The 21107-nt window shown below is 53.3% G+C and overlaps 5 protein-coding genes across 6 annotated transcripts, besides 7 other annotated features; 3 read left to right on the plus strand and 2 right to left on the minus strand.

The window, feature by feature from the left end:
* Positions 1-678: 678 nt before the first annotated feature.
* Positions 679-707: a tandem repeat.
* A 65-nt stretch (positions 708-772) lies between these two features.
* Positions 773-1490, plus strand: EKO05_0002948 (uncharacterized protein; the record flags this gene model as incomplete). Its single annotated transcript, XM_059636053.1, has 4 exons — positions 773-775; positions 831-841; positions 987-1293; positions 1356-1490. The coding sequence occupies 4 exons, from the start codon at positions 773-775 to the stop codon at positions 1488-1490; spliced, it is 456 nt and encodes a 151-aa protein (XP_059492036.1).
* A 284-nt stretch (positions 1491-1774) lies between these two features.
* Positions 1775-1816: a tandem repeat.
* A 27-nt stretch (positions 1817-1843) lies between these two features.
* EKO05_0002949 (uncharacterized protein) lies at positions 1844-2643 on the minus strand (the record flags this gene model as incomplete). Its single annotated transcript, XM_038938045.1, has 2 exons — positions 1844-2470; positions 2533-2643. 2 exons carry the CDS (start codon positions 2641-2643, stop codon positions 1844-1846), a joined length of 738 nt encoding a protein of 245 aa, XP_038801514.1.
* Positions 2022-2057: a tandem repeat.
* Positions 2643-2673: a tandem repeat.
* A 338-nt stretch (positions 2674-3011) lies between these two features.
* On the plus strand, positions 3012-5389 carry EKO05_0002950 (25S rRNA (cytosine(2870)-C(5))-methyltransferase; the record flags this gene model as incomplete). The annotated part of the gene is made up of 2 exons (XM_038937929.1): positions 3012-4664; positions 4715-5389. The coding sequence occupies 2 exons, from the start codon at positions 3012-3014 to the stop codon at positions 5387-5389; spliced, it is 2328 nt and encodes a 775-aa protein (XP_038801515.1).
* A 632-nt stretch (positions 5390-6021) lies between these two features.
* Positions 6022-6196: a tandem repeat.
* Positions 6197-6578: 382 nt separating this feature from the next.
* Positions 6579-6595: a tandem repeat.
* A 656-nt stretch (positions 6596-7251) lies between these two features.
* Positions 7252-8883, minus strand: EKO05_0002951 (uncharacterized protein; the record flags this gene model as incomplete). Its single annotated transcript, XM_038945177.1, has 1 exon — positions 7252-8883. The coding sequence occupies one exon, from the start codon at positions 8881-8883 to the stop codon at positions 7252-7254; it is 1632 nt and encodes a 543-aa protein (XP_038801517.1).
* A 2964-nt stretch (positions 8884-11847) lies between these two features.
* Positions 11848-11876: a tandem repeat.
* A 7600-nt stretch (positions 11877-19476) lies between these two features.
* Positions 19477-19957, plus strand: EKO05_0002952 (uncharacterized protein; the record flags this gene model as incomplete). Of its 2 annotated transcripts, XM_059636054.1 has the most annotated exons (2): positions 19477-19842; positions 19910-19957. In XM_059636054.1, the coding sequence occupies 2 exons, from the start codon at positions 19477-19479 to the stop codon at positions 19955-19957; spliced, it is 414 nt and encodes a 137-aa protein (XP_059492037.1). The 2 variants fall into 2 exon arrangements, with proteins under 2 accessions (XP_059492037.1, XP_059492038.1); XM_059636055.1 differs by having other exon boundaries at positions 19477-19957.
* Positions 19958-21107: the final 1150 nt, after the last annotated feature.

Here is a 21107-nt window from a genome sequence, read left to right on the forward strand (position 1 = left end):
CATGTCATTCGCTTCTCACGCCTTTTCTCTATACCCTCTTTAGTATCCAAGTCTTTCCCAGCGACGGTTCGTATACACGACATTGGGTTGGTACTCCGCTCCTGTTCTCGCCTGTCTTCATAATTACCTGTACGAAAAGCGTAGCATTTGCTTTGATTGTTGTACGATATCATGTGTATTTAGAAGGACTCCTGGGAAGGACAAGATGTAAAAGTGACCAAAGAATAATAAACACGTTCAAACGCACACTCTTGCGCTGCTGAGGTTACTACAAAGAGTTCACCATGTATCCTGGAGAGCAGTGGTAAGATGTGAAAGCATCTGTGGAAGACTGTACAGGTGCAGTGCGACGGGGAGTCGTACGGTTAACGAGAGATGGCTGTTCCCGCAGAAGACGCCTTGCTATGTCTTGATGACCTGGTTGACCGTGGGTTGTGTAGACAAGGATCCTAGCTCATGTGGCCAATAAGTGGCGCGGTTGCTGGGGCAGACGGCATTTGCGCCTGCTTGCCCCTCTAGACAGTGCCCCACCCTTTTCGCACCCACCTCCGTCAGCCCATCTATCTCTCCCTCTCCTTACTTGCGCAGTTCCTCCATCCTCCCCAATTGACGTAAGCAGCCCCCTCCCGCTCCAGGCACCCACCTGATCACTGCAATGCCGCGCCTACTGCGCGCAGGCGATGACGATGACGACGACGACGACGACGCTGACAGGCAGCACAGTACGATAAAGCTATAACGCTTCCCCACTACACGCAACACACAACACATCATGGTAGGGCTCCTCAGACCGCGAACGACGACGGACAGCGCTAACAGCACGTGAACAGGCTCAGTCCGGGTACGTACCACGGCTCATGCAGTTTGATGCGTGACAAGCTGTCGCATGGCGCCCCCCTCCCCCACGTTCTCTCCACACATGCCCGCGCCCTACACCGCCACGTCCATGCCCGTCCCAAGGCACCCCGCTAATCTGCGCACTCCAGTGTCTCCGTCGCGCCCGAGTGCATCAGCGCCTTCAACGAGCTCAAGCTCGGCAAGGACATCAAGTGGATCATCTACAGGATCAGCGACGACTGGAAGGAGATTGTCGTCGAGGAGACATCCAAGGAGGCTGACTGGTCCGTCTTCCGCGAGAAGCTCCTCAACGCCAAGAGCAAGGACCGCAAGGGCAAGGAGGGCATCGGCGGCCGCTACGCTGTCTTCGACGTCGAGTACGAGCTTGACGGCGGCGAGGGCACACGCTCCAAGATCACCTTCATCTCGTGGACCCCCGATGATGCGCCGCAATACGTGAGTCTCAGGCGGCTATCGTCACCAAGTGAGCCAGGCGAACGACTACTGACGCCCTGCAGCCCCGCATGATGTACAGCTCCTCCAAGGAGGCCATCAAGCGCGCCCTCAACGGTCTCGCCGCCGACATCCAGGCCAACGACGCCGACGACATCGAGTTCGACAACATCAAGTCCCGCGTCTCCAAGGGCCGATAAGCGTGTCGCTTGTGTGTTTGTCGATTTCGCGCACCCAAAAGCAAGCATTAGGGTGATTTGTTTTGGCAATGACTATGACGAAATGAAGCCGAGTTTGCGTTTTGGCCGGTACAGATGGAATGGCATAGCGACCTAGGGTTAGTCCTGCGGCGAGCTGACCGTAGTGGACTCGTGATGGTGTACAGCGCCAGTGCTGTAGGTTGCAAGGCTTGTCCCAACCCTGGTGACGACAGACCTGGCGAAATATCACAGATGAACGACTTTATTGATACCATCCGCCCGCATGATGTATTGTGATGTGATGCAATGGGAGGTTATGTGAGGTGGTATGCTTATCGATCTCTTTCAAACAATCACCGATCAGCTTGCCAGGCCTTCCTGAAGACGCCCACCAGCCTCTCGCCTTCGTGCTCGTCCTTTATTCTCTGCAGAACAAAGTTGTTCAAATCAGCCCAGAATTCGTCGGTAGCTACCACCTCCTTCCCACTCGGCCCCACCGCCGCCGCACCCCCGACAGCTCCTACGCTCGCTCCAGCTCCAGCCCCAGTCCCAGCCCCAGCCCCAGCCAAGCCTTTGTCGCTCTCACTTGGCGCCACGGCTGCCGGGCTCGCGACCGGCGACTCTGCGCTTGGTGTCGACGCGCCTCCTGCCGCCGCGCCGCCCATGACCATGACGCCAAACTCTACATCCGCGCCTGCTTCTGCGCCAATAACTTCGCTGATCAGCTTGGAGTCGGTGACGGGCTTCTTCTTGTACAGGATCTTGATCTTGGTCGCGGGTATGCTGGTCGCTGTGCTGTACTGCTGCTTGAGGTCGTAGACGGAGGTTTTGGCCGGGTCGACGGCGGAGAGAGGCAGTGTCGGGGTGGTGGGTTTCATGGGCTTGAGGCTGATGTTGACGGCCGAGGTCGAGGGGGCATCTTGTGTGGCTTTGGGGTTGGGTCGCTGCGGGTGGCCCTGCGGCAGACGGGGGAGGATGGGCTTTTTGGTGGTGATCAGTTTTGGCGGGTCGAGAGAGGGCAGCGGGGGGAGGGAAGTCGTACAACGCCTGTAGCTGGGTAGGTTCGCGCGTCGGACACGTAGTCGGATGACAGCTTGACCGGGCGCGAATCGATTGCTCCGAGGAACGTCTTGCAGAAGGTGAGTTCGGACATGGTGGTGGTGGTGGTCGAAGTGGTGGTGGTAAGAGGGGAGATGGTAAAATGATAATCCAGTGGGAGGCGCCAGACAATTACGGCAGCTATCAAAGCAACAAACTAAACCGGTGCTGTGTCGGTGGGTACCAGAAGATATGCGCAACGTGTTGGTGTTGACAGCTTGGCCGGCGATGACATCGTCGCTTCCGTCTCCTCTGAGCGGGCGGGGGCGCTAGTGGGCTGGATTCTGCCGAACTCCTGGGCGGTAAGCTCTAAAAAAAGTGAAAGTTCCAAGTCGCAGCGGCCGGGCGTGAAACACCACTTCTCAATCTAAACCCTCTTTCCACCCCCTCACCCCCCACAGACACACAGACACATCCGCAATCATGGGTGGCATGAAGAATAAGAAGAAGCAGGGCATGCCCGAGCCCCTCGACGAAGCGCTCGTCACGCGCAAGAGAAAAGACTACGAGGCGCCCGTGCCCAAGGAGCAGAAGAGGCGGAGGATGGAGGCCAGGGAAAAGGCAAAGGCCAAGGCGGCGCCTGTGTCCAAGAAAGCTGCAGCGACCAACGGTGCCGCCAAGAAGGGTGCTGCAAAGCCTGTCAAGGCCGCTAAGCCTGCGAAGAAGTCTGCGCCGCCGCCGGTTTCCGACGATGAAGACGACTTCTCAGACGATATCGATGACTCAGATGCCATGGAGGGTGTTGCAGGCAATGTCAAGGTCACCGGACTCGATGCCCTCGGCAGCGCCTCTGAGGACGACAGCGAGATCGACGAAGACGACTTCGACTCGGACGAGGAACCCACCAAGGTTGGCATGTGGTCGGACGACGAGGACGGCGACGTGGAGGAGCAGCTCACAGCAGCCAACATTGAGGGTTTGTCGCGGAAGCTGGACATGCAACGGGCCATTGAAGAAGCCGAGGCACAGGCCGAACTCGAGGAAGGAAACTTGCAGACCAACATTGCAGCCGGTGACAGGCCGAAGGTGCTGGAGGACGAAGAGGATGAGGATGGCCGCAAGATCTCCAACCTCGTCACACAAGACATCCAGCTCCTGCGAACACGACTCAACGACACCGTCCGCGTGCTCGACGACTTCAAGAACCTGGCAGAACCGGGCCGCGACCGCGCAGAATACCGCGCACAGCTGCTGAAGGACATCTGCTCGTACTACGGCTACTCCGAGTTCCTTGCCGACAAGCTGCTCGGCCTGTTCCCTGCTCGCGAAGCTTTTGCCTTCTTCGAGGCCAACGAGACGCCCAGACCCATTGTCATCCGTACCAACACCCTCCGCACACATCGTCGTGAACTCGCGCAGTCGCTTATCAACCGTGGTGTCCAGCTCGAGCCCGTTGGCAAGTGGTCCAAGGTCGGTCTGCAGATCTTCGACGCCCAAGTACCGCTTGGTGCCACCCCCGAGTACTTGGCTGGTCAATACATTCTCCAGGCTGCTTCCTCGTTCCTGCCCGTCATGGCTCTCGCGCCTCAGGAGAACGAGCGCGTGCTCGATATGGCTGCTGCTCCCGGTGGTAAGACGACGCATTTGGCTGCTCTGATGAAGAACACTGGGTGCATCTTCGCCAACGATGCCAGCAAAGAGCGTTCCAAGGGTCTGATTGGTAACATTCACCGTCTCGGCGTGAGGAACAGCATCGTGTGCAACTACTCTGCTCTCGAGTTCCCCAAGGTCATGGGTGGATTCGACCGAGTCCTGCTCGACGCGCCATGCTCTGGTACTGGTGTCATTGCAAAGGATGCCAGTGTCAAGACCAACAAGACCGAGGCCGATTTCATGAAGTTGCCTCACTTGCAGAAGCAGCTGATCCTTGCAGCCATCGACTCCGTCGACCACCACAGCAAGACCGGTGGCTACATCGTATACTCTACATGTTCTGTCACCGTAGAGGAGAACGAGCAGGTCGTACAATACGCGCTGAACAAGCGACCCAATGTCAAGCTCGTCGAGACCGGCCTTACGTTTGGTAAGGAGGGCTTCACAAAGATTGGTGGCAAGATCTTCCACCCCTCCATGAAGGTAAATCATCTTTCCCAATAAGCTCAAAAACACCTACTAACTACTGTTAGATGACACGGAGATACTACCCCCACACCTACAACGTCGACGGTTTCTTCGTTTCCAAGTTCAAGAAGATTGGCCCCACACCCCCCAATGCCGTCGGTGCCAACCAGTCTGCCAACGGCAAGCCCTCTGTCGCGCAGGACGAGTACGTCGACAAGACGCCCATCCTCACTGAAGAGGAGGAGCAAGAAGAGGATGACTTCGGCGGCTTTGATGACGAGGAGGACAACGCATACATCGAGCGCGGCCAGGCCAGAGACGCAAGACGCAAGGGCAGGGATCCCAAGGCAGACCCGACAAAGGCCACCAAAGAGTCCAAGCCAAAGGAGAAGAAGGGCGGTGGTAAGGAGGTTGCTGGGAAGGAGGCCGCGGTGTCGCCCTCAGCTGCCAAATCCGCCAAAGGCAAGTCCGAGGCCAAGCCTGTCGAGGACGTCGTAGTCGCAGACGTCAAGGTCACGAAGAAAGACGGCAAAGGCAAGAAGGCTGGCAAGACCGAGAGCGCCGTCGCTGTCGCAGAAGTCACGCCCGTCAAGTCTCCCAAAGCCAAAGCCAACAGCGCAGACAAGAAAAAGGCAGCACCTAAGCCCGAAGTCGCAGCTTCGCCTGCTAAGAGCCCCAAAGTGAACGGCGCGGACAAGAAGGCGCGGAGAAAGAGCGGCGACAAGAAGATGAAGGCGTAGAAAAAAGTCCTTGCATATGTGTTGAACGGAACGGAATGAAATGAAGTGGAAAGTAGCGTATTCCCATCAAACAGCTGCTGCTGCTGAAAAATTGGCTGTTTTGTTAATACCAATTGTTTTCTCGTGCATTGAGTCTTTTCTACAGCCCGAACATGTCCTCCAATCGGTAGCCTCTCGACTGTCACCAGTCCATACGCACAATGAGTGCTTTTCTCCGTATACGCACGCAAGGTTTCTGCTCTCCAACGACATCGTATCAGTACACAATGAGCGAGGACCCCAATCGCGCCGTTACGTTACAAGGCACAGAAGACAGAATGCCGCCTCACTTCCTCGTTCCTCCTCGTGGGCTTGTAGTAGCTTGTATGCATCGTGAACTGGTATGCGTCAACACCCCGCTTCTCTAGACCATCAAGATCCAGATCCTTGCAGATCCATGGCGATCCCCGCGAAGCCGGCGGACGTGCTATGTCGCGTCGCGGTCGGTCGGTTGGTCACTGCGGGCGCCTGGAGGTAGGGAGTGCGTCGGGGTTCATGTGTGGTGCTTGCAGCGTTGCGATTCAGCGGTGATTGAGCGATGCATGCAAGCTCTGCTACGGGCGTGCGTCAGCTGGTCTGTGGCGTGAGATGGTAGAAGAAAGGAAGGAAGAAGAAGAAGAAGAAGAGGAAGAAGAAGAAGAAGAAGAAGAGGAAGAAGAAGAAGAAGAAGAAGAAGAAGAAGAAGAAGAAGAAGAAGAAGAAGAAGAAGAAGAAGAAGAAGAAGAAGAAGAAGAAGAAGAAGAAGAACAAGAACAAGAACAAGAAGAACCCCCTTAAAAAATACATCGGTGCATACCATCCATTACAAGCCTTGCAGAAGACAAAAGCCACAATATCCCACTATCCAGAATCACACACTCAGTGCTTATGGCGAACCCAGGCATGTCTCTCTCTATCAATCTCTACGCTCCCCCTTGCTCCGCCTTTCGCATCTCCTCCACGAACCTCATGCTTCCCACCCTTCCCCCCATCAAGCCGTCTTCCGTCTCCCCTCAACGCCTCATCTTCAGCCAGCGGCAGCCGACGCCCCTCGTCTGCGACAGGAGTATACACGCATTCACCGTCCCGAGCACCGCCCCGTTCAGGATGCACCTTTCCGTTCCTATTTCGCGAGCGCTGACTTCCGGAACCATCCCCGCCATCCCACTCCTTTTTTTTTTTTTTTTTCGCTCTTCGCACGCCGTCCATCGCGCTCCCCCACTCTCTCCCCGCTCAGCCGCCGTGGACGATGTTCGAACGGCCTATCGTAGAATTCCTGATCCTAGGCATACTTCCCTGCTTCTTTCTTGCCGAACATGGCGAGGGACGGGTCTTTGCCGTTGTGCTCGCCGGCTGCGATTTTGTCTGGCCCGGTGCCGTGCGGGTACTGCACGTTGATACGTAATGCTGCTTGATCGGCAAGGGCGCGGTAGGGGTCCTTGGAGACTTCGGCGTGCTTGGAGTGGTTCGAACCCATGGTCTTAGTACGATTCGGCTTCTGAGGCTTGGTGTGGGGGGTCTGTAGGTGTATGGTAGTGGGGAGATCGGGTGTATTAGAGCGAGGGAGTGTGAAGGCGTGGACGTGATCACCGTTTCAGTATGGGGAAAGTCGTGAATGGTAGTATGCTTACTGCATACAGCGCTATCCTTGAATCGTGGATAGCTTATAGTACTCGTAAAGATGTAAAAACCCCCAGGCCCACCCAAGAACTCCAAAATTAAATCCTTCCCAAATCACTGTCTTGCCGACCCAAATCCCCCTGGAAGTGTTCATGATAGTTTAAAGAAACCAGAAGCTGCGCAACATTTCTGAGCCTGGAGGTAGTCGACAAGGTCTCCACTACCTAGGAGGTGAAGACGTCGTCGGTGGCATCGGCAAAGCTGTTACCGTAGTCGTGAAGGCCTTCAGTGGTGAGAAGGTCGGCGAACTCTCTACCGCCGATGACCATACCCTGAAGGAATCCGATGTTATTGCCAAAAGGCGTTGCGGGAGGAGAGCTGTAGAACTGGTGGCTAGTCATCGGCGTAGCAGGGAGGTATTCGGTGTCTTGGGAAGCAGCTGGAGTCTGAGCGTCATCGCCAAACCAATGCAGCATGGGAGACGAGTCTTGAGTGTTATTGACGTAGTCGAAGATCGCAACATCTCCCTGAGCGTCTCCAGCAGGGTTGGCAGTCAGGGTTCCACTGCCGCGACTGACGTTACCACGGCGATGAGTCTGCAAAAGATTCGTCAAAAGGGAAGGCTGGGACGTCTGAATCATCTCAGGCTTCGTGTACGAGAAGTTTGTGACATCGTTTTGGTGATGAGGCACGTGGTGAGAGAATCCAGAGGAGGCAGATCCTTCAGCCGGACCTTCGTGCATCGCGTCAGTAGAGCTTCGCAGCATACTAGACCTGACCTTGCCCGGCGGCTTCTTCCATTTGTATGGTTGAACAATACCTTGACGGTCTTGATCATTGTAGGCGCGCGGCAACGTGACGATGAGGGACTGGGTCGCCTCCATGCGCGTGGGCTTCTTGCGAGGTCTGTTAGCTTCAGGTTCTTCAGAAGGCCTTGCCTGTGCACCAGACGCAGCGTTTCTGCTCTTCCGCGTCCACGCCATCTTGAGATTTGGAATTTGGTAGCCATCGGCAATCTGCTTGCCTCGGAGCTTGAGGAGAGCCTGTTGCAGGGCGCCAGCGGTGCACTTTTCGCCAACGACCTGCGCAGCTTGGTCAAAGGGAATTTGAACCCCAGTCTCTCCGCAAGCCCAGACAATACCGAGGCACACATTCTTCCAATCTTCGTCGTTCCACTTCAGGAGCTTTGCACGTGGCTGGCGCGGTTTTCGAGGAGCACCATCCTTGTTGATTTTAGCGGCCTTACGAGGACGCTCCTCCTCAGAATCGCTCGCAACGAAGTCGCGTTCCTCAGCAGGGGTGGCACTCACAGTATGTGAGTCGCGAGCGTCTTCAAGCTTGATGTCTGCATGATCTTCGTTTGTAGCGCCATAGTAATCAGGTCCACCATCGAGAACGAAAGTATCGGGAGTGAGAGTGTCACCCGACAAAGTGCGGACCAAGCCAGAGGATGTTGGAAATTCGTGGTTGTAGTATCCACCGCCGTTTCCAGAACTGTACACGCTCGGATAAGATGTATCGTTGGTACCGTTGAGGTGGAAGTGGTCATTGCGCATGTAGGCGTTAGCCGACGTGTAGTTGAAGCCACTGAACGGTTCGCTGAAGTGGATGTGGTCCATGTCTGCGCCTTGAGCGGCATTAACGGCAGGCTGATCATGACGCGATTGGAACTTGAGCGTCTCGTCGCGCTTGCGTTTCCTAGCGGGAGTTTCCTCTTGCTTGACGAAGCCCTTGATGGATTCTGTCTGCCTGCCGACACCAGCGTGAGGGATGTCTTGAGGGATGCTGCGAGCAGTGGTGTCCTTGGTATCTCCACAAAGAGAGATCTCTCGCAGTGCGTTGCTGTGGAAAGACATGGTCGAGAACAAAAAGACAGGTGATGAAATACTGCTCCATATTAGTACGATACATAATAAGTAAAGGTAGGGCTTGACATACCTGGTGCTGAGGTTTTCTACCCAATTGTAACGGAGCTTTCAAAGCGAAAAGATGCGACCAATAAAGTGTTAGTAGGCGCTGAGCGTGTTGTGGAGCGGTGCAGCAGAGGAGCAATAACAATCAGGGCCAGGGCTAGCATCTCCAGAGGGGACCCTCCCGAGACGAGTCGTATGTTCTGAAGAGGAAGTGTGCATAAGTGGGGCGTACTGAAGCGGAACATACCTTTTGATCGTGGAAGAGGCAGGGGCGCGAGTGAGGTGGGAGGCGGGAGTGGAGGCGAAGGAAAAGCCGTGTTGTCGCGTGTAAACACCAAAGGGGCAGGCTAGTCTGCTGACCAGATTGAACTCACGATCACGCTGGCAACGGTGCGCTCGCCTCCAGATGCGTACAGCAGAATGGGGCTGCCAAGGCCACGCCTATGTGCTGAGTGTGCGGACTGCAATCTCGACGTGAAAGACGACTGAGCTGCGCAGAGAGCTCCAGAGACTCAAGAGCTAATTGTCTGGAGTACAATAGCTCTTTCGTCAAGCTGCCTGAGCTTGCTAGTGTGGGGCTGGATAAGGCAAACGTGCGGAGGCAACTAGCGCGATGGGAAATGGAAAGAGCAGGAGAGCTCGACCGCGGCATCCGTCTGTGAGCACTCGACGCGGGGCTAGAAATAAGTGACGCGCAGGTCTCTACAAGTCAAGATGACAATGCAAAGAGCTGGGCAACAAAGCCTGCGTCGACTCGTATCAAAACCTCTAGGAAGGATAATGACCAGACTAGACAGTGAAGGTGGTGACTATGACAGTGTCAGACTTGCGCAAAATAGGAGCACATTGAAGGAGCTGAAGGAAGCTTACCTCCGAGTTTCTGTACGGCTGTAGGTAGTTTCCCCACTGCTGGTAGGACTGTCCGACGCGCGGTATCCAGGTGAGAGAGCGAGGCGCCGCTTGGCTGAGCTGTTTGATGCTGAAGATGCGTGGCTTGCAAGTTGCGCCAAAGTTGACGCCTTCTGTATCTTGCTCAAGTGGACAGAGAGTGGGGGAGTGATGGGTGGGAGTTCCAGATATACGTGGAGTGCTGGACTGGATCACGTGCGCGGCGTGTTCACCGCGGATTGGCGAGCGACGCCCAAAGGGGTGGGTCCAAGGATCGGCACTCGAAGCCTAGGGCGACTGACAGGTAACAGAGATCTAGACAGGGCTTTTGGCTTCGAGATTCGGCAGTAACTTCTGCGTGTCCGGAAGAGGAGATAGCGGGTTTAGATAGTAACCAGCTCTCTACGCGTGATCGCCAAGGGAGATCTTGCGTATAAGCCGAGCAGACAGAGTATGTTTCGAGCTGTGTACGCCTTGTCGGAGTACCTTTAGGAAAAGACTGTGTATGCTGGGGTGTCTTGGTCTAGGTGCTGGACACATCAATACTACCTTGGCTGAGCTCAGGGTAGCGGGTTGCGAAGGAAAACCAAACAAGACTTACTAAAAGTTGAAGTCGTAAACGAGAAATTGCAACTTGCTTAAGGATACAGCATGAGAAAATGAATGACAAAACAAGCTTGACAGAAAGGAACAGCGGAAAAAATCTGGCACACTGATAACGAAAGCCGCAACCATACATTACCCCGTCATGGTCATGGGTGTGTATTGGTGAGGTCCCAACGCACACACTTGACTTCCAAAGTAAGATTGGAGCTTTAATGATGAACTCGTGCGCCATTCTTATTGCTACATGTCAATAACCTTGCAAGGCGGAGTTGGACGCAACTGGTGAGCGGAAATCGAGCGCAGCAGGTTGTATTGATACGCAGGGCCGAATAGTACATGTACTTATTGTACAACTGTGGGGTCGGAGATGTGAAGCCCTTTTATTTTCGAGGAGCTGCTTAACGACTTCCGGTTCTCGGTTGACAGAAGTGACGACGCCGAAGGTTCAATGACTGAACAAGTCGAAGTTTTTGACGGTGCCACTGCAGATCAGTAGAGGTGATCAAGGTCAGACACAGCTGGCGATTGACAAGCCGACAAGCTTTGTTGCGCGATGCTTCACGTTGGCTGAACATGAACAGTACCTGGCCCTTGGCCGACGTCCAATTACACTGTGGTTCCTGGGTACGAGAAGACGTATAGCTGCTTCAGTCCGGTTGTGTCCAATGTCTTGAGATAGATATTGAATGTACCAATAAGAGGGCGATTCTTTTATTACTTTCGTAAGTGAGGACGCTTTTACCGGAAAAAGAGTAAGCTGGATAAATCAGCATGCTCAATTCACCTGTGAGTGGTAATACTGAGGTACTAAGAGTAATTCGATGCTCATGGCCTAAGCGCGTACGATGGCTTGTCACATGGAAAACTTAGCAAGGCCTTGTCGTAGTAACCCTTTGAAGAGCGCTTGTCTGTCTCGTCGCTTCAACAAGCTCACCGTGACATCGAACAGCACCCAAATGCCCCTTGGATGTTAGATGCGTGCCCAAGATGCCTGATCACCTGTCGAAGATACCGAGACATGTAAGGGGCGAGAGCCTGCGACTGTGTTGTCAACGCATCCCGTAATACTCGGGTTCGGCTTCGCAGAGTGCATAGTCTCCAGGAGAGGTAGCTGAGCTCTTGTATACACGATCCGCGACGAGACATGTCCTTTGCGTGACCCAGGGGCACCATTGAGCGTTCGAAATTACTTCTTGGGGCTGGCAGTCACAAGCACGGGTCTCGACGCGTCTGCGAGGGTCTCGTTTGGCTGCTGCAGGTAGCTGCATTGTGTACGAACATGTAGTTCAGAGGCTCTGGTCTGGATACCATACCCTGCCAACTTTGCGAATGGCGTCTGAGGTGGCGCTTGAAGCAGTTGTGTGGAAGTACTGTGTATGTGAGCTGTTCTGCGCCAGTCAGCTTCGAGGGGCAGTTGAGTTGCTGTGAGGTTAAGGTTGAGGGAGCTAAAATGGGCGTGCGTGCGGGCAGGACAACGGAAAGGAACCCTTCGCTTGGCACCACGCTGCCGCTGAAGCAAGGCAACATGTTCACAAAGGCATTCCTGAGAACTGCAATGGCTGGTATATCAATGTCATTGAGACCATGAAGCTATCTGTACAAATGTGAGCTCTTGTGCTCATAGTGAAGTGCTGTGATCGGGGGCGATGCTTACCTATACCTCGAACCAGCTTGCCTGTGCACCCTTGATGATGTCCAATCCCATTCAAATAGCTCGCGCCCTGCGTGCAACTATGAAGCTACCTAAACCCCCTTCCCCACACCATCACGCAAGGTGTCTGGTTGTGTTCCCGCATCGAGGCAAGTCCTCGTGCACATTGAACGAACCGAGGAACAAACGTCTTAGCGTAGAGCCTTGCATGATGATCTTACTCATCGAGGTCTTATCGACGCTGTGCTCCGCTCATCCTCGAGCTCATTGCTGGCGACCTTGGGGGCTGGTTTTCGCGATAGCACGCCGTCGAGTCTGTTTGCACGTTGAATGTGCCCCCCTCCACCCAGTCGCTTCCTCGCCCCCTCTACCTTCAACACCACCGCCACTCAAACATGTCCATATGCCGACAGCCTCGACGTGTAGAGCTACCACACGCTTCTGATGTTGATCGATAGAAAGCGCGGCCAACCTCGATCCCGTTTTGCTGAGACGCGACGTTCTTGCACCGCTCAAAACCTCTTTTCGAATCGGCTACCCGACCGACCGCAACCACCACCACGGCGCGTACTCAACGGAACGAACACTTGTTCTTCATTCAGAGCATGGAGCCCCTCGAATGAGAGAGTGGGTGTATCTCTCACGCCTGCAGAGCTGCGTAGCTGCGTAGCAATTCGGCTTCCGCAGCATCACCTACCAACCCCGCTCTTCTACACGACAGCATCCAGGGGGCTTGCAAGCCAACACAGGACGCCATGGGATACGCAATGCCTGCGCTGAGACTGGCTAGGATGGGCAGGAAGAAATTGCTTCGAGCGCACTACTTTCCTGAGCGCAGGGGCTGGCAATGCAACGTCCATCTGCAGATATCCACAAGACGAAGGGAACTTGTTTGCTCTTGCTGAGCTGCAGTGCAACCAGTATGCTCGTATTGGCATCTGGGTGGGGACATCGTACGGCTGGCATATCATGCGGGCATCGGACGTAGGCGTACATCTTGGTATGAGTAGCTCTGCTGATGGCGTTGCCACTCTGAGGCACAGCCAAAGAGCGCCGACTGATGTACAAAAGACCCACTGCATCGTATGGGCCTTGGATGATGAAGTACATCGTGGTGGTACACGCGGCTGCCGACAGGCTTGACCGCTACTTGCAAGCAACACCCGGCATGGATCCCAAGATCGACATTTCGGAGCAAGCTGGGTGCACGCAATGACCAAAGGCGACTTTTCTTGCTCAATGCGTACGCGAACCGGATGTGTCTGCGCTATGCAACCGAATACTTGTTATCGACTCTCCGTTACGAAGGTGTCGCACCCTGTCGTGTGCATGCCTGGTGCCGTCGTAGCGATTCGAATTGAAGACATGGTCGCATGGTTTGCTGGTGGCAGATGCGTCCCGTTCGCATGGACAGCCTGGTAAAGACTTTCGTTATCTGGTACCAGCACCATGGAATTGCTAAATCACCTCCGAGGACATCCGACCCTCGGGATGGATTTCATGGCAGCATCTACGTGGTTTCTGACAACCGCTTATCAAGGACTGCAACATGTCTTGTCGTCCAGACCAGATATCGTCTTGGAACTTTCCCGCCTGGCCGGTTGTGAATGTTTGTCTTGTCCAAGATTCGAAGGTTCGAGGGACGCTGCAGTATTGCCGCGTTACACATACATGCCGCAGGTCGATGGTAAGGAGCAACATAAAGGTGTTTTACACACCCGCATGTTCTCCCTTTATGTTCGTCAACGGGACGGATGAGAACGGTTCATCGACTCTCCGAAAATGACTGCGTTTGTCGCTCATGACGTGTGTATATCCATCTGCACACAATGGCAGACAACCTTCGTGCCAAACTTCAAACATTCTTCAGTAACAGTTGAAACATTGCCGTTGCTTGGCGATCAACATCCATGCTCCAGATGTCGAACAGCAATCGTGGAGGCGTCTTCATGATGGTTGCACGCATTTGTTCATCGCATTTCCCGAACCCTGGACGCCGACCAGAGGGTACTCGGCTAGCCAGAGTCTGGTAAGACTGCGGGAACATGTTCAGAGATGCGTTCTGTCGAAAACTATTAGCTGGCTCTTCTCTTACTTGAACGCCTACCTCAAGGTCTTGGTTCACGGACAACCTCAACGCATGCTTCGACCTTCAATCTCCGGTCGGTGCTGTTAGGAGGCAGCAGTGCTTCAAATTCACATGCATCGGCTTTTGTGTGGCCACCTCTTAGACATCCTCGTCGCGCCAGCGTGCCAACTCGACTGTTCAGCCAAAGCTGCGCAAGGGATGTGACTTTGCAGTTGAGTTGATCTGTAGACAGCGGCTCATAATAGCCTGCCTTCTGTCATCTTGTCGCTCAAGACGTAATTATTCTCAGCACGTTACCGCCGCTGTACTTCCGTTGTCGTAGGCGCGCCCAGCTTACATACGAAGAAGAGGTCACGGATGGGGTGGGGTGTGAGCGCTTGACCGACAAGTCGGGTGACCGCTTGCGAAAGATGGTTACTGCTCCATCATTTGCATGCTGTCCGTATGCCCTTGGCCTTGCACGATAGTGTTTATGGTTGCTGCTCGTCCGGACATTCAGCTCGATGATGCCGCCTGCGTTGCTTGCTCGCATGTTCCATGCAACTGATCCTTTACAGAGTGTTTGTAGGACATTGCCGAACACTCGAAGCTAACTGGGGTGAGGTCGAGCCTCTCGAAGACTTTGGGTCGCCATAGGCTGCAATGCGCATGCGCAGATCTACCGTTTCGCAGGTACTGGTCTTGTCCCGTCACTCGGCACCGTGGTCTTGGCCCTTGGGGAGGTATACTATCTCAGCTTACGCCTGATGCTCCAAGAGCTAGGGTGCTTTCGAATGTACGTTGTGCGTGGAGCTTGCGCCGGAGATGTCACCAGGGCTCGTCGCCAATGAGATTGCTTTGTCCTTCGCCGTGGTCTACCGCAAGGTTGGGAGTAGTGATGGCGCCCGTGGGCCCGAGGTTGAGGTATCCTGGACCTGTGTCACGTTAGCTTTCTGCTCTCTTCCGCCATCAGTATACTCTGCTCGTACAGAACCAGGAATACAGTGGAGAAAGCTACCTGTGAGAGCTTGAGACCAGATCCGTGGTTCTTCAAACAAGCCGAGAATGTCAACGGAGTGCGAAATACCACTGTCATCACCAACGATGGATTGTATCCGCTTCATGGGTCTCCTCGCGATTGCTGCTGTTGTCGTTGTTATGGTGGTGGGCGGAGGGGTAGGGAGCCTCCCGCGCGGACCTCACCACCATGAGTAGCGCCAACACGAGGACACTCCTCAACGCAGAGTCGCAGCGGGAGGCTAAGGTATGCGCAAGCAATCCTTCTAGTCGAATAAGCCATGATTTCCTGAGAAGCGCATCAACAGATTCAGGGACAGCTGCAGCAAACAAGTCCTTTGGATGAAGTTGGTTTGGTGTGCTTTGCAGCAAACATGCCGGTCATCAGCCTTACTACAGTCGCAACTTAGAACACCTCCATACAAGGGTCTACTGTGTATGTCAAAAGCTTCAACGCGGTATGACGTACTGAGGGGCTACGTCTCGATCAATGGGAAGAAAACGCTCGAACCTCAAGTGCAAATTGCTCTCATGAGACAATCATAAGAGTGGGCATCAAGCTCAGTGTCTATGGAGAGTACGGGGCACATGAGACACTGCACATGGTCCAATGCCATGCTGGCCCTTTGCAGGCTTGTGCTGGGTCACTGGTGCACATCCCTCGCTGCTGTCACCTCACGAGAAGAGCCCCTACGTCAGACTCATCTCGTCGCGCTGAAGCTGGAGGCATCGTCAACAACATCAATCCGCCTCTGTTACGTCAAGGTTGATGGGCTATATATTAAGTTATATTCAGAGTGTTTTTACCAGCGGTCGGATGGCACCCGGCCGCTGGTAACTCTAACAAATACTCGCTAACACTTGACAGGTCTTGAGTTCGATTCTCTGTTGGCAGAGGTATCGAATTTCCACCCCCAGGCAGGTTTTTTTTTGTCTTTTGCTGCTATTGCAACACCAACGCAGCCCCAGTGATCGCATTATATCTTGTGCCACTCACATGCAGTGGAAGGCGTCGTCATGTCTCAGATGCTTCACTTTTACTGCTGGGAGAGCCTTTGGAGGCCCTCCAGAGCTATTCGGGTTACGAGCGAGCCCTGGGTAATGAATATTCATGATACCTTTGCATGGACCGGCATGATTGCTGAAGTGGCTTCATGCAGGCTCTCATGCCTTCAGCAGCGACACCATGTGATTTGTGACACGAATTAGGGTGCTCAGCTTGTTCAAAGTCAAGCCTGAGCTGAATAGCTCTGTCAGACACGTGGATCAAGGCTTCAGAGGTGACATGCATAACACTTCTTTGAGTGGGCATCTATGAGCTTCACGAGCTTATGTTCCTAGCAGTTGGGGTTACAGCTTCTTCCCGGCGTGGTTTGCTTGCATTCAGAAGCAACAGCTCGCTCACATTCTGTCTCGTATTCCCCGTCTACGTCTTCACTGCCATCTTTTTATTCGTTGCCAATCACTTCTCTCTCAATTCTGTCCTTGTCTTCGTCTGCTTTCTTCAGTCCCTTTTCGCGTTCTACTCCTCCTCGTTGTCTTCCGGACAAAGACTAACAACGCGAGCGATCACCTCTCGAACTCTTGCTGTCACGTCGTAGTCGAGATCCAAAAGCGTGAAGCTTCCAGTGACGACTTTGCCTTCCAGGCCCGACCAGCTCCCCTTTTGCACATGGTATTCAGCCTCGGACGAGAACCCCGAGAGGATGACGCGCTGTTCTCCATTCGTGGCGCGCTGCTCTTCAGTCAAGACGTGACCAGACCAATCTCTCAGCCAGCATGTCCGCGCCAGATCAACGTGCAGCTTCAGTCGAAGCTGGGTGTACGTAAGGAGTAGGCGTATCTGCCATGCGAGTGCCCGGATGGCTTTCTTGGCGCGGCGGCCCCACTTCTGCTGTGAGAGAAGTCAGCACGTGGTAAGGTGCATCCGGTTTGCTATGCGCTCCACGTACCTCAAGCTTCGTGTCTGGATGGGCCCCCACCAGCGCCAACATATCCTCTTCTGAAACCCGGTCTGGGTCTCCGTAGACGCCGATAAATTCCTCCACCCTCTCGCGAGCTTCATCTTCTCGTGTCAAGTACTTGTCGATGTCTTGCTGCAACGCGTGGCAGAGCAGAATGCCGCCAACTTCCTTCCACCGAACAGCTGCGAACTCTGCCGACAAGCTTCTGGCAGTTGCTCCGCGCCGGCTCCTTCTCTCCCAGATCTTGCTCTCGCGCAGCGCCACAGACCGCGCGATGGCGTCCTCGCCGACGTCAACGTCCGTTGCGGTCTTGAGCATCTGGTGAAGGTGGCAGCGAGGGGCGGCGTAGAGCGTCGGAGATGCACAGAAGATGAATTCCGAAGTTGTATGGGTTTGCTAAGAACCGTGTCTACACGGTTGCTGTATTTGAAGAGAGTTGGTGTTGTGCGTTGTGGTGCTGCCTGGATGGGGGTGAAGCTCGCGAGTTGGTTTCGACAGAAATTCCTCCGCGCACGGAGTTTGCAAGCAGTAACGCAGCACATCAATATCTAGGCGCCAAAGACGCAAAGGAGTGCTGGAAGGCATTGGTAGAGAGAAAGAGAGACTTGTGTGATGGCGAATTATCAACCTACCTTCGAATCTCCTAATTAGCAGCATGGAAAGCATAGAAGGCAAATCACTCTGCAACAGATATCGAGCTCCACCATACCATAAACAGTGACCTTGTCTGAGATGGTTTGTTAGCCTTGTTTCACGACCTTCTTCTCTCCAGCAATTTCACAGAATTACAATCACAACATTTCTCTCAGCTGCAAATTCTCACACTATACCATAGCTCGCCTTCATCTCCTCTTCCCGCAAGCTCAAGCATTCTGCACACACTCTGCCCTCAGTTTATCTCTCTTTCTCTTGGACTCCCCCGCTACAATGTTTAGAGCACAACAGTCTAGGTGGAGTTGGATGTGATCAGGAAATATTACTGACAACACATTCGCCGCCACTCTGTTTGTTGTTAATGTACTAACCCTTTCCCTTTACTTCAACTTTTTTTTTACATTCGGAAAAGAGCAAACTTAAAAGAGACTTTGGCCACCACATCGTCTTGAATTACTTGGTGATGAAGTTCTTCCTTGTCAGGGGATACCTTGTAGTAAGCGACTGGGCTTGACAGCGTGACATTGTGGCGCGCAGTTTGCCTGGAGACCATTAACGATGGAGACATGGTTGGGCGTCATCTCATGGATTCTTGTATAGCCATTACAGCGTTGCAGAGAGAGGTTTTTATTGTGAGAAATGGCAATGTATGTCTCTGATAGCTATACATGTCGGGGGTCGACACCGAAACCAGCGATGCTCTGCTCCGCTAATAAAAGTCTCCTAGACAGTGTTCCATGGAGATTTTTTTTATGCTGCTTTGACGTTTTCGAGCTTAGATCAAGATCAGGAACAGAATTTGTGTGAAGGGACCAGAACTGTGAAATCTATATATGAACCAAGTACATGTAGACAATCTTTATAAAATTGATAAGGTAGAGAGGGGAGCTGCTATCAGTCAGTATGGATAAGCCAAGCCACGTAGGCACACGTCATGATGTAGCCGCGAGGCCTTTCTAGATTTGTTTCTGGGAAGAGTAAGAAATCGACAAATCTGATCTGAAGAGCAAAGCATCACACTGAGTGTGTAGAGATCAGCATGCAGTCAAATTAGAGTTGGTCTTGGTTGCACGAGGAAAGTCGGGGAATCGGCCCATCGGGTGCGGGCCGTCGGCAATACAATACGCACGCTAGCGCTAAGGCCACTGCTTGTATTTAGCCATCCGAACAACGTCAGTCCTTCATTAGCTGCTTACGGCGATTCATCATTACCTCTAGAACGCCGAGCTGAATATGCTTGACCTTCCTCACATCCCATTGTTGGTGCCATGTCGCCTTTCGTACCTACGCTGCACGACTTTGACAGCGCCCGCACGATCCTCGCATCATTACGCCTTCCAAACGAGCTATCACTATGTATCATGGACGAGGCTCGTTATTGGGTCCAGGTCTAGACAAGCTCGAGAGAGCACATTGTTCTTATAGATGCGGTTGGTCGCTAGACTATTATTCAGCCGCGTACCTGTGCCTCTACCTGCCAGCGTATCACAGGCTTCATCGACCCCATCTGAAGATCCGAGAAATCGAATTCACGATAGTAAGCCATAACCAACAATAGACAACGGAATCTATCAGACATCATCTTGATTCGAAGCTTCTATCGTTCGACCAAAGGGGATCCCTCACGTCACCGCGCCACCTTTTACCGCCAGGGCTTGGGCAGCTACGGGATATGAACCTCAGAGGATATGAACCTCAGGAGAAAAACGTTAGACAGTATATATGCTGCCACAATGGCTATGCATTCGAACGGTACGGTCGAGTTGGTACGACGTCCCTCGTTGACTGTAGAACCACAAAGACTCCACTGTGCAGCAATGAGGGAAACGAAGTCTCAGGGCATCAAAGAAAGTGAGCACTCTTGGTATATTCAAGGCAACGAGGTCGCAAGAGAGGCATCTATCTTCGAAGGTGAAATGATCAAGCGATACAACATCACCAGGGGATGTGAGGCCAATCCTGTACGGACTACCGGTGAAGGGGCAGGAAGTGGAGATGACTTCATCGATACATCGGAACGAGATGACTTGATTTGTGTGTGGGCACGAGCAAAAGTGAGTTCCACAATCCTTCGATGACTCGATGGTATGATATCCAAAATAGAGCTAAATGAAAGGGCAGAGACAAGGCTGGGAGAACCATATCCATGGAATTCGGATGGTGATCTGATATATGGTTTAGCTTCTGTCGAAAGCTCACCTCGATCTTTGCATCAGTCCCGAGCAACTCTTCCACCCACAAGCAACAAACCGAGACCCTCGATAAAAAAATTGCACTCCAACTAAGGATGCCTGAGACATAAGCAGTGACAGGGGTCTCGAGTCAACCGAATCCTACGAACGAAAAGAAACATCGGTCTGGGTACCTCGAATGTTAAGATTGTTGCCTCTCAACAATTTTATATCAAGATCCACAGCAGGTTACCGAGGTCAATATCATTGATCCATTTCAGCTCATCTTACTCGCACTGAACGATCAAAGCCACCTGCACTTCGTTGAAGGACCACCCATCATTTCTCTCGGTAGCCCTTACAGCTTGTGTATGACGGCTGCTCCATGCAACAGAGGTCAAATGCTCCAGACCATATCTGCCGCAGATCTTCCCGCGCTCAGTTTAGTCACTGGCGTGGGAATCGTGGCGGAAGATTGCGCGCTATGGCAACAGTACCCACTGCAGTGCCAGCAAGGTTAATGCGTCCACACTAGACCAAACTACCCCTAGTACTCCGACGCCAGCCTTTAGCTCGTGCTTTCGCAATACGCCCGGCACCCTCCTTGTGTTCTTCGGGCTTGTTCTTCGACCTTGGCATACTGCCTCATCTTGTTGGCGCGCACGGCGGCTGTCCTCAGCTTGGATCGTGTTTGCCTTGCCAACCACCTTTGCTTATGCTTATACCTTCGATCTTAGGCGTGCGTCGCATCTAGCATCACGCAACAACTATCTTACGCTTATGCTCTTTGGCTTCTCGTGTGCCTGCAGAGTTTAGCATGGAATCAGTGAGAGCTCAAGCGAGACGGTTGCAACTGAGAAACGCAAGGATCCACAATGGATAACAGACTGTCACGATCGTGTCTTGCACCCGGTTCACACTTTCTGGCATTCAACGACGATACTCCTTGCCAACCTGTAGTGGGTTTTGATCACACCTGCTTAGGCTCTCGGCGTATATTTGCATTTCTACTTAGCCCTTACGCATTGCAAACTGCGACGCATACTCGTGGGCGCGAATGGTGTATTGCCCCAGCATCAGCGGATTGGATTTGTTCTCTGCCGTCAATGTTTCCTACATGTGGATTTCATGTCAAGACTGCGACAGAA

Source organism: Ascochyta rabiei, chromosome 4, assembly GCF_004011695.2.
Source record: "Ascochyta rabiei chromosome 4, complete sequence".
Taxonomy (NCBI): Eukaryota; Fungi; Ascomycota; class Dothideomycetes; order Pleosporales; family Didymellaceae; genus Ascochyta; species Ascochyta rabiei.